This window comes from Arachis ipaensis, chromosome B05 (genome assembly GCF_000816755.2).
Source record: "Arachis ipaensis cultivar K30076 chromosome B05, Araip1.1, whole genome shotgun sequence".
Taxonomy (NCBI): domain Eukaryota; kingdom Viridiplantae; phylum Streptophyta; class Magnoliopsida; order Fabales; family Fabaceae; genus Arachis; species Arachis ipaensis.
Window position 1 is genome coordinate 4,988,736 of NC_029789.2, and position 12,272 is coordinate 5,001,007.

General features: G+C 34.2%; 3 protein-coding genes across 4 annotated transcripts in view; 2 read left to right on the forward strand and 1 right to left on the reverse strand.

Moving 5' to 3' along the window:
• On the forward strand, nucleotides 4,142-4,896 carry LOC107640010. The gene has a single exon (XM_016343557.1). It carries the CDS (start codon nucleotides 4,142-4,144, stop codon nucleotides 4,694-4,696), a length of 555 nt encoding a protein of 184 aa, XP_016199043.1. The 3' UTR covers nucleotides 4,697-4,896.
• Nucleotides 10,336-11,806, forward strand: LOC107642611 (protein TIFY 10B). 2 transcript variants are annotated; one of them, XR_001620677.2, is made up of 4 exons: nucleotides 10,336-10,542; nucleotides 10,644-11,026; nucleotides 11,110-11,393; nucleotides 11,428-11,799. XR_001620677.2 is itself a non-coding variant. In XM_016346016.2 (4 exons), the coding sequence occupies exons 1-4, from the start codon at nucleotides 10,439-10,441 to the stop codon at nucleotides 11,588-11,590; spliced, it is 651 nt and encodes a 216-aa protein (XP_016201502.1). In that variant the 5' UTR covers nucleotides 10,336-10,438; the 3' UTR covers nucleotides 11,591-11,806. The 2 variants fall into 2 exon arrangements, 1 of the variants encoding a protein (XP_016201502.1); XM_016346016.2 differs by having other exon boundaries at nucleotides 11,110-11,167; nucleotides 11,485-11,806.
• The window catches only part of LOC107642610, a gene marked incomplete in the record, with an annotated part of 3,779 nt that continues 3,376 nt past the window's right edge, over nucleotides 11,870-12,272 (reverse strand). Inside the window, 1 exon segment of the mRNA XM_016346015.2 lies at nucleotides 11,870-12,272. Within this exon segment, the coding sequence (XP_016201501.1) occupies nucleotides 12,029-12,272 (244 nt within the window).

Below are 12,272 nucleotides of genomic sequence, written 5' to 3' on the forward strand. Positions count from 1 at the left end.
AGCTTAGATTAGCTAAATTCTTTAAGAATTAATAAGAGATAAAAATATAAAATGTTATGTCTAATTGATTGTATCTTTGTGTCTCAACATTTTAAAAAAATACTAAATACATATATTTTGTGTGTATTATTATACTATTATATCCATAAAAATTTTTGTCTCAACAAAAAAGATATGTACTACTATGTTTATTGGCCAATTTACACAAATAAAATAATTTGAAAGAATGCTGATCAGATTACAACTTTACAAAATACCAGATGCAATTACAACTTTTCAATTTGTATGTAAACTGTGACACCCTAACGCAGATTCGATTAACATGTAAACCGCTACACCTTGTCGCGGTTTATGGTCAGAAGCTGAGAGAACATAAACCGTTACACCCTATTGCGGTTTATGAAGAGATAAGCTGCAAGGGTAATCCGCTAGACCCTGTAGCGGATTATGAAGGGATTGCCTCACTATATAAACTGCGTGAGGCTGTAGCGGATTTCATTTGAGGCGTTTTGAAAGTGAGATAGAGAGAGAAAGTAGTGAGAAGTTAGAGAGAAATGTTGGATTTTCTTCGGGTTTTTTGGAGCAATCTCTTCAAGTGGAACCATAGCAGATGAAAGGCGCTTGTACCGGCTCAACAGCATTGCTCATGTAGCCAGCAGCATCAATGAAAAGGTAAGTTTCTTCATTCTCTTTCGTTTGGATAATATCCGTATATTTATTTAGTATTAAGGAACTTATAGATTAATTAGAAAAACATAACCTTAGTTTACTTTAGGGTTTGAAAATTAAAATTTAAAATTTAGAAATAAATGTAGAGAATTTGAACTTAGATATTTAAAAATTAAGATTGGAATTTGAAATGTAGACTTTATTGCTTGTTTTTAATTTTTGCAATTATTATCTAAATTTTGAAATTTGAAACTTATATTTTTGAAGGTGTAGGGCTTACTAATTGAAATTTAAAATTGACATTTTGACTAAATATTGACTAAAATTTGCAGCACTTTTATTGATACTGCCGCATCGGCTCGAACCAGAGGAAAGATCTTCGCACATATGAGATGATAATCAAGCTGTCGATAGTCACTGGATATTGATGTAGCCAAGCATGTGTGTGGTCCGTTGTACCGTCGAACCTCCCAGGTACTCTTTCGCTGCCGAAGGCTGATGCGAATCATCCACGTGCAACCTTTACCGAACTTCTTGCACCTCCCATGATACTTAAGATGATCCGACTCCATCACCCTGTATTCGACACCACGGCGAATGTTGTAATCCTTTACACTCAACAACTTCCTCCTTACTTTGGAGAGATTGGCCAACTTGAAATTCAACTACAGCATTTCCCTCATGCAATTCTTGACCCCCAAAGGTTGGAACTGTGTCCGGTGGTTGGCCGATGGCTTTCAAGTTTAGCGTAGAGAAGTGTGGAGGATGTTGTTGTGTGCTGGAACTTGACGGCACCTGAGATGATGCTGGGTTTGTCGGAATATCATCGTCACTGTCCCCACTAATGTTAGCAGGCTCTTCATCCGAATCATCCTCTCGCATTGCATTTTCAATCCGATCCGGTTCCCCCTCATGTCCAACATCTGGAATCGGACGGACTGACATAACTACCCCAACTGCACCAGTTGGACGATTAGCCAACAAATAATCACGTGCAATGACAGGTATCGAGGTAGAAGCACCCCCCATCGTAGTCGACTAAGGATTCGATGCCGATGCCCCATAACTATCGAGGCCATGCTCCAACTTCGCAAACAACTCATGTATCCTCACTTCTGAAAAATTCCGACGACAATGAAACAACACCTGCATATCTTCATCGGATCCTATCACAACTGTTTCATATTTCACACCGGTTGACACAACCGAAATAGGAATCTTGTAGAACAGCTTCTTCACCCACTTTGTGCCGCACACACCCAACTTCTGCAATATACTGGTTTTCAGATCTAACAGTGTATTAGATGACTTGATGAAAACGCTCACTGGTTCTCTATCGGTAAACTTTACACCGTGACTTCTACTCTTTTTTATTTTTTCAGAGAAATGCACTAGCACTAAAAAGCTCTCCTCACTCTCCATTCTAAAGTTTTGAATGAAAATGACACTCTACACAACTTGTTGGGCATATATAGGCATTTTCAAAACTGTCACGTCCTTCATAATCAGGGTCTAGCAGATTACCCTTGCAGCTTATCTCTTCATAAATCGCTACAGGGTGTATCGGTTTATGTTCTCTCAGCTTTTGACAGTAAACCGCGACACGGTGTAGCAGTTTACGTGTTAATCGAATCCGCATCAGGGTGTTGCAGTTTACATACAAATTGAAAGGTTGCAAATGGGTTTGGTGTTTTGTAAAGTTGTAATCTAGTAAGTTTCTTTCCAATTGTTTTATTTGCGTAAATTGCCCATGTTTATATCTCTCAAAAATGAAAAAAACATATACACACAAAATTAATTACTAAATTAATTACCCATAAAAAATATACAAATAAATGGAAGAAAGTGTTATGCAAATACAACAATTCAGAAGACCAGACACAAATACAACAAACCTAATAATATGTAATATGCGACACCCTAACGCGGTTTCTGATTACACGTAATCCTATTATGTAACGACATATTCTGTTGCCTGTGAACGCTATAAATACATCGGGTTGGCTGCATATTCAAAAATAAAGAACACCTGATTAATTTCTAACACTGACATCACCAAACCATAATTTATGTTTCAAGACATAAACTACTTAGGTTTTAAAATTACAAATTTATCATCTACAATTTAAATTTCAACTTCAGGACAACAAACGTCACAAAATTAAATCAAATTGTAAATCTTAAATTTCTATTAGTAAACCCTACACCTCCAAAAACTAACACCAAGCAATAAATCCTACATTTTAAATTTCAATCTTAATTTCTAAATATCTAACTTCAAATTCTCTATATTTAAATTTAAATTTTATATTTTATATTTTAATTTTCAAAACCTAAACTAAACTAAAATTTTATTTTCCTAATTAATAAATAACTTCTTAAAGATTGAATAAAATATACAGATATTATCCAATTGAAAGAGAATAAAGAGACTTACCTTTTTATTGATGGTTCCGACTACGTGAGCAACGCCGTTGAGCCAGTACAAGCGTCTTTCATCTTCCATGGTTTCGCTTAATGAAACTGCTCCAAAAAACTCAACCTAAACCCAACCTTTTTCCTATAACTTCTCTCTATTTTTTCTCTCTAAGTCACTATCAACACTCATGAAATGAAATCTGCTACGCGGTTTTTATAGTGAGTCACTCCTTTCATAATATAATCCGCTACAGGATTTCGCGAAATACACTTTGAGCCTATCTCTTCATAAATCGCTACAGAGTGTAGCGGTTTATGTGTTTGCAGCGTTTGAACGTAATCTGCGACAAGATTTAGCGGATTACATGTAATCAAAAATTGCATTAGGATGTCACAGATTACATATAATTAGGTTTGTTACATTTAAGTCTGATTTTCTGAATTATTATATTTGCATAACACTTTCTTCCATTTATTTTATTTATATAAATTGTCCATATTTTTACAATAAAAAAATCAAATGTAAATTTTTTTTTTTAAGACCGATTAGAATGCCGATCTCCTATGATAATGACAGCCAAATTTGGACCACGAATAAACACGATTTATGACTTTTGACATGATATCAACTACATATACTACACATAAAAAAAAGTAGCTATTATGTAGAATACGTATTTAATATTTACAAAAAAATTAATAATATTATTATAAAAATGTTTGATAATTTTTGCAGTTGATTATTTTATTAAAAATTATTCTATTAAGAATTGTTCTAGCTCTACTCCTGTCTATGAAATTAATAATAAAAAAGTTAGAATAAAAGACAAATAGATCTATAACCTTTTAAAATGTGGACATTTTTGTCTCTCAAAATTGGAAAATACATTTCGATCCTTCACTATATAAATTCTGTGACAATTATGTCCTTCCGTGGAATTGGTGCTTGAAACGGTAACGGAGATTGCTGAGGTGGAGGGGTAAAGAGTGATGTGTCCGTTACGGTTGTTGAAGTGGATGGGGAACAACTTGTTGAAAGACAAATTGATCCTTAATGGCCAAAACGACGCCGTATGAATCCCCCACTTCATACCCATCATCTCAGACTTCTTCTTCTTCTTCTTCTTCTTCTTCCATGGCAGTTTCATCGTGCCCTTTCTTCCTCTCTCGTCTCATAGACCTCTCACTCCACAACCATCTCCACCCTCTAAAATCTCCACTCCCTTCTCCTCCCATATTCCTCCGCCGCCGCCTTCTAACCACCCGCTGCCTCGTCTCCAGCGGTAGCGTTGACGGCTTCTTCTCCTCCGACGACCTCGTTTTCACTTGCAAGTCCACCTTCGACCGAGGCTTCACCGTCATCGCCAACATGCTCCGCCGAATCGAGCCTCTTGATAACTCTGTCATCTCCAAAGGTGTTTCTGACTCCGCCAGAGACTCCATGAAGCAAACCATTTCCACCATGCTAGGGTTACTCCCTTCCGACCAATTCTCCGTTACTGTAACCGTTTCCAAGCAACCACTTCACCGTCTTCTTGTCTCTTCAATCATCATTGGGTACGCCAATTTCTACCTCCAATTGTTTTCTTTCTATGATTTTCTTGATTAATTTGTAATTTGGATCCATGCGTGTTCGGCTTTAGGTTAATTTTGCAATAAAAAAGGGGCAAATTTTGGTTTTTTATTTTTTATTTTTGAACTGTTCAAGTTGAATTCATCATGCTCGACTTAGTTGTTCAGCTGCCTATAGTTCATTTCACTCTGATTATTATAAGATGATTTGGATGAGTTTGGTTTTTTATTGATTTTGTAATGAAAATGGCCCCTTTTTACCCTTTAAAAGCTAATGTACTAAGATTTTTGGATATATGCTACTTCTAGTACTGATCCACCGAGGGATTCTCAGAGCCAGTCGGAATATGGGAGGAGAAGGGAGTGGAGGTTTTGGAGGGTGGAGAGGGTTGTGGAGTGAGAGGTCTGTGAGACGAGAGAGGAAGAAAGGGCGCGATGAAACTGCCATGGAAGAAGAAGAAGAAGAAGAGGAGGTCTGGGATGATGGGCATGATAGTGGGGGATGCATACGGCGTCGTTTTGGCTATTAAGAACCAATTTGCCCTCCAACAATCTGTTCCCCATTCACTTCAGCAACCGTAACGGACACATCACTCTTCACCTCTCCACCTCAGCAATTTTCGTTACCGTTTTGAGCACCAATTCTACGGAAGGACATAATTGTCACAGAATTTACATGGTGAGGGATCGAAATGTATTTTCCAATCTTGAGGGACAAAAATATCCGCGTTTTAAAAGGTCAGGGACCTATTTGTCTTTTACTCAAAAAGTTATTATTCAAGTTGGTCATTGAAGTTATATTCGCACCTTAATCTACTCTTCGAAGTTTCAATTTATCTAATATAGTTTTCCAATTCGACATCTAATACGTGCTTCAAATGTTTGTGATATGAAGAGATCAAATATTATTTAAAAGTTATTAGTTTTTTTTTTGTTTATTTAGTTACTAGATTGGGTTTTATGTTTGTGGGTTTTAGGATTTTTTTTGTTTTAACCTAATAAGAGGTTATAAATACCTCCTTAATTATTGTAGTCGTATTGAGTGATTAGAGATGCTAAAGCATTTTTTGGTTTTGTGATGAAACCATGATCTGGACACGTGAGTTTGAGTGAGTCCCTCTCTTGTTGCACAAAAAATTGGATAAAAGGTTGATGAATCCCTTCAATTCAATTCCCAAATTATGATGTGGACAAGTTATGTTAAAGAGTCCATTTCTTGTTGCATCAATAAATTGGATATAAGCAGAGCGATTATCTTTGTATTCAATTTCAACCTATCTTTTTTGTTTATATTTTAATTTTAATGTATCTTTCTTGTTCAATTTCAATTCATGTCATTTTGTTTATCTTTTTTTATATCATTTAGTGTCAGAGTTCAGGTATTAAATTAATCCTTATTAATCTATGTCTATTCTTCTTTTATCCAAAAAAAAAGTCAAGTGTCTCTCACGTCCTTCTTTATGTTCTCGTCTTTCTTGTTTGTATTTAATTATTATCTTGTCATTCTTTTTGCATTATTGTTTTAAAAAAAAGGAAGAAAAAAAAACAAAAAAAAGAAAGAAATTATCTTCCTTGTAATTATTGTCATTTTCATATATTATTTTTTTCCACCTACAAGATTCGAGGACGAATTTTTTTTGAAGAGGATGAGAATGATACGTGCTTTAAATGTTCGTGATATGAAAAGATCAAATATTATTTAAAAGTTATTAGTTTATTTTCATATATTTTTATTTTTGTTTATTTAGTTACTAGATTGTGTTTTATGTTTGTAGGCTTTAGGTTTTTTTTTTTTAACCTAATAAGAGGTTATAAATACCTTCTTAGTTATTGTAGTCGTATTGAGTGATTAGAGGTGCCAAAGTACTTTTTGGTTTCGTGATGAAATCATGGTGTGGACAAGTAAGGTTGAGTGAGTCCCTCTCTTGTTACAAAAAAAATTGGGTAAAAAGTTGAAGAGTCTCTTTGATTCAATTTCCAAATTATGATGTTGACAAGTTAGGTTAAGGAGTCTATTTCTTGTTGTATCAAGAAATTGGATATAAGTATAATGATTCTCTTTGTATTCAATTTCAACCTATATTTTTGTTTCTATTTCAATTTTAATGTATCTTTTTTATTCAATTTCAATTAATGTCATTTTATTTATCTTTTTTTCCGTATCAGCATCTGTCACTCACGTTTGTCCTTGATTTTATTCCATTATAGAACTGTTAACGACTTATTGAAAACTTCAATAGAGTAACGGCTGCACGGTATACTCCCTAACGGCTATCTGATATAACAATTGAAATATTTTACCTCAATTTGCTCCTAAGAAGTCTTTAAAATTCTTAAATTAAATTAGAATTAGGGTCTTAAATATTTGGTAGAGGGCAAATTGAGATAAAAAAATTTTAATTTCCATTTTAAATAGTTGTTTGTAGGGGTGTTTATAGGTTGAGTTAGTTCAGGTTTAAAAGAAAATAAAAATCGAACTAATTAAATTATAATTAGTGTGGATTAATTTAATTTTATATTTTTTATGAGTGTACCCGAACTAAACCAATTCGATTAACACCGAATTAATTTGATTCAGGTAATTGGGTGCCTGAATAAATTGAAATTAAAAAAAATTGAAAAAAATGAGAAAACGTTTAAAAATAAGGTAAATATTATAAATATGTTGATTAAGAAGTCAATAATACTCTAATAATAACAACATATCTATAATAGTCAACAATTATAGTCAAATAAATAAGTCATTATCATAATCTAAAGTCTAAGCACGTTAAAATTCAAATAAATAAACATTAAACAATAAGCATATTAAAATCCAAACATTTTGAAAACTAAATGCAAGAGTGCACTAGTAATAAGCCTTCAAAATCCTTCAGTCCATAATCATTTATCTCATCAATCAAGTATATCCAAGAGAGGAACTATAACTTTAAAAAAATAGCATATAATTAAAGAAATTAGCAAATGTCAAAAACAAAGATCAAACACTTGAACAAAAACTAAAATCATACCGAGACTAATTTTTTATAATAAGTTAACAGCAGAAAAACTTATTGAGTTAGGTAAACAAAAAAGAGAAGACAAAAAAATTTAGGGGAAAAATAACCATTTGTACCCATAAACTTTATAAACGCTGACAAAAGTACCCATTAAAAAAGGAAACTAATGTTGTATCCATCAAAGATGGATTCTGTACGACAAAAATACCCAAATCCTAAATTTATGTTGACTTTTTAATAAAATTCCAAAATTACCCCACCATTATCTTCAATCTCTCCTCTCTTCTTTCCCAAATCTCAAACACCTCCATTGTCACTACCTTAACCACCTTCTATTCTCTACTACTCTACTAACCACCACTGCCGCCATCTTTCTACACTGACGATGACAAAGACAACAACAAGACAGCCAGACAATCCATCCGTTCCCACGCAACGCTAGATGGAGAAGCTCCGGAAGTGAGACTGAATCGAGATCCAGCGCGCAAGGTCCTGTGGTGCGATTCAACTCCTCCTAAGTCCACTTCAAGCTCATAGACTCCATGGAAAAAGGTCCTATATTTACAACAGTACAAATTACAAATTTATTATATAATTAACTCTCACTCTTCCAAATCACCACCATCATGTGCAAGATTCCTGTGTTACTCACATGCGATCCCATCAAAGCGATCTTGCCAAAGTTTCAATTTTTAGCATCCAAAGGTGCTTCTCCTTCTGACATTGTATTGAAAGTGATGGAGGAAGGGTGGTGATGGTAGTGGCGGTAATACAGTGTTGATAGGATTTGAGATTGGAGAAGTGATGATGAGAAGTAAAATTAAAAGTTAGAGTGAAGTTGTTGTTGCTGTGACAGTGGAGAAGGAGGAAGATGAGGCTGACAGTTGGTGACGGTGGTGGTGATGATAGTGTTGGTGAAGGAGGTGGTAAAATTGATGAAAAGAATAAAGAGAGGGTTGAAATTTACTGAAAGGGGTATTGAGATTAGGGTTAGAAAAATGGTAATTTGGGGTTTTTAGGTATCAAGATTAGGGTGTTTAGGCAATGGAGGTGTTTGAGATTTGGAAAAGAAGAGAGGAGGGGTTGAAGATAATGGTGGAGGTAATTCTGGAATTTTATTAAAAAATCAACATAAATTTAGGATTTGGGTATTTTTGTCATACGGAATCCATCTTTGATGGATACAACATTAGTTTCCTTTTTTAATGGGTACTTTTGCAGCGTTCGTAAAGTTCATGAGTACAAATGGTTGTTTTTCCAAAATTTAGGCAAATAAAAGAGGAAAAGATAAAAAAAAAAAAACTGAAAGTTTACTAAAGAAGAAATCAACGTGACAATGACGAAGAAAACAACCCCCATAGATTTGAGAAGACGACCTCCACAAACCAAAAGAGACAAAAATCACGCAGTGTTGTTGACGACTTGACGAACGATGCATGAGATAAGAGAAGATGACTTTGGGAATTGCCGAGTTGGGGTTGTTGCCTACCTTGTTGACGAAGAAGACTAGGTTGCTGTTGGAGATGAGGACGATTGCTGTCGAAGACAAGAACATTTGTTGTTTTGAGTGAGTGACTGACTCTGTGAACAAGTGACCACTGTAGGGAGAGAAAGAAAATGCCTTGAGTGAGTGATTATCGCCGCGAGTGAGTGAGGGTATGAGCTCTATTAGGGTTCTTCAATTTGAGAGAGAGAAAGAAACGATAAAGTAATTGCTCTTTTAGAGTTAACTTTAATTTATATTTTTTATTTAATAAAAATTTTCTCGATTTACGAATTTAGTTTGGGTTTTGTTCTTTCAATTTCAATATCTAGATCAATTATAGTCAGGTATTATACCTGATTATACTCGATTATCTATTGGTTTAGGGTTTAGACTTATACCTGATTATACTCGATTATCTATTGGTTTTAGAATTAATTTAATTGGTTCAGGTTGTGTTCGAATGAATAATCAAATTATTTGAACTCGTAAACATCTTTAGTTGTTAGGAAGTTTAACGAAATAATTATTACTTTATTTTAGTACATTGTTAATGCGATTCTATGACAAAAATAAAGTTAAGAACTAACTTGAGTTTTAAATACTAAGTTAAAAGATTATATTGAGTAAAATAAAAATTTGAAGATCAAATTAAAACGTAAATATAATGTTTTAAACACTTCTAAATATTAATTAAAAAAATGTGTCAATTTAATATACAATAAAATAATAAGTAACATTAATAACATAACATTATTTCCAGGGTAACAGTCATAACTCATAAATAGTAAAGTGATGCGGACACGTCAAGTAGAAGGTGGAGGCATCAGGCATGTCCGCATGACCGCATGTGATAAACGTTAAGATTTTTTTTTTTCTTTTATTTTTAAACTTTAGGTTAGTACTTAGTAGATTTGAAAACGAAAACAGAAGAGTAGGACAATTTATGCCCCCCATGTTAAGCAACGCAAAAAACACGTGCTCGATTTTCTTTCAATACCAAATAGTCCTGAACCAATGAATCAAGTAATGGCGATGTGACAATACAAGTGGACACCCACTGTTCTAAAAACACCACTGGCCCAGTCTCCATCACAAGTAGCCTTCTTCACATTTAATAATAATAAAATAACATACCCTAAACCCCACATATTACTCGTGCTTTAATTCTCCCATCACACTTTACATATATAAAAAAATGAAGATAAGCTTCATTGCCCATTACCATTCACCGCCCACTTGGTCCTCTTTTTTTTCTTTTGTTTCCCTCTTTCTTGTGTGTATTTGAAATTCAAGAATGAAAGCAAAGAACCTTCCTGCTTTGAATCTACTCTCTCAACAACTTTCTTACCGTAATTCTCACCTCACCATGGAAGAAATTCCAACCTTTCTAAACTCCAGGTATATATACGAATTAATTATTTTGATGTATAATTTTTTAGTAATAAATCCCATAATTACGCAAATTTTCTCATTGGATCAATATATTGAACGTTGTACAGTGTGATGAAGAATGTTCCTGTGACGAATAACGAGAACAAAGGTTCACAGTTGACAATCTTCTATGGCGGTCAAGTTATAGTGTTCGATGATATTGAAGCGGAGAAAGTGAAAGAGATGATGTGTCTTGCAAGCAAAGGTTCATCATCAACGATCTCGCAATCAAACCATCACAAAAACAATATCAATATCAATAACAATAATTACGGTTACAGAGTGGCTCGGCGATGTTCATTTCCTTCGCTACCTAATGATGTGGTTCGGAATAGAAGTTCTTGTGTTGCTCCTCCAACTTCTCCGTTTCCTTTTATGATTCCTGCTACCATTCCCAACAATTCGGTTAAGGATCAGCACCCTCAACCACCTTCCAGATCCGTTGTTTCTGGTAATTTTAATTTCTCTTAGGTTTTGTTTCAATTTGTTTTACATCTCATGGTTTGTGATTCATGAATTTCCTTTCATGTTCAGATCTACCACTTGCTAGGAAAGCTTCACTACACCGATTCTTGGAGAAGAGAAAGGATAGGTAAGAAAGATGGATTTTCTCCGATTCTTTGTTTCTTAATAGCACCTGAGAATTTGAGTCATTAATTTGGGTTTTGAACGCAAGTTTGGAATTCAATTATTGAACGCAAGGAATTCGAATAATATGAGGATCCAATTTATGTCTAAACTGATTCAGACCTAAATTTGTCTAATTTGCTGAAAAAAAGGGCATTTATGAAAACTGTAATTACTTGATTTTTCTCTTAGAACTATTACATCTTTAGTTATGTTAATATGTTTAGATCCATTGATTGAAATTGACATTTTTTTTTTCAAAATTTTGTTGTGTATTTGCAGAATTGCTGCGAGAGCACCATATCAAACAAGCAGCCCCATGTCATGGCTTTCCATGGTAGTTAGATCACCACAAGAGAATTCTGAGACTAGCTCCAGTGTAGTGTAATATTACCAATTTGATGTACTTATTTATAGGGTTCTCTACTAGTCCTATGCTAGATAGTTATATCCCTCTCTCTATATATATATATATTCATTGATGTTATCGTTCATGCTTACTATGATGGTCAATTAGCAAAAACAAAGGACTATCATTTAATGCTGTTACCTCTTCTAATAGCTCAATGAAAAATGTTCCCGGATATTAATGTTGAACTGCTCATGCCTTTTTGTATTGTTATTTTACACTTCAAATTCATCTATGCAATCAGAGTTACAGCACAAATTCATCCAATAACATAATATTGATATTAATATAAAAAAGTGACTAAGTTACATAAACGTTTAATACACAGGATGTGAAAGGAGAAAAAAAAGTGTGAGCTTTTCAAACCAAAAAGAATTGCAATCCTTGTATGCAATAGCAACTTTGGCTTGTCTTTTTTCAATCTTCATGTCTCTTCTTGATTCTACCAAGCGACAAGGGGACAGGGCTTTTCAAAACGGTGACATTAATGTTGTTCCAAACATCTGATGCTGTAGGGAGGGTAGCAATTTTCTCAGCAACATGCAAGTCTTCTGGAAGAACAGAACCAAAGACAGTGTATTCATGTTTCCACTCTGCATGGTTAGCTAAGCTAATAAAGAATTCTGGGCCAGGACCAATCCATGCAACTGAGCCCCTTCTT

Excerpts from the sequence above, each read along its gene's own strand:
- LOC107640010 (XM_016343557.1), top strand. The coding sequence starts at position 4,142 with ATGGCCAAAACGACGCCGTATGAATCCCCCACTTCATACCCATCATCT.
- LOC107642611 (XM_016346016.2), top strand. The coding sequence starts at position 10,439 with ATGAAAGCAAAGAACCTTCCTGCTTTGAATCTACTCTCTCAACAACTT. Across the intron at positions 10,543-10,643 it reads CCAACCTTTCTAAACTCCAG|TGTGATGAAGAATGTTCCTG; the intron begins GTATATATACGA and ends AACGTTGTACAG. Across the intron at positions 11,027-11,109 it reads TTCCAGATCCGTTGTTTCTG|ATCTACCACTTGCTAGGAAA; the intron begins GTAATTTTAATT and ends TTTCATGTTCAG.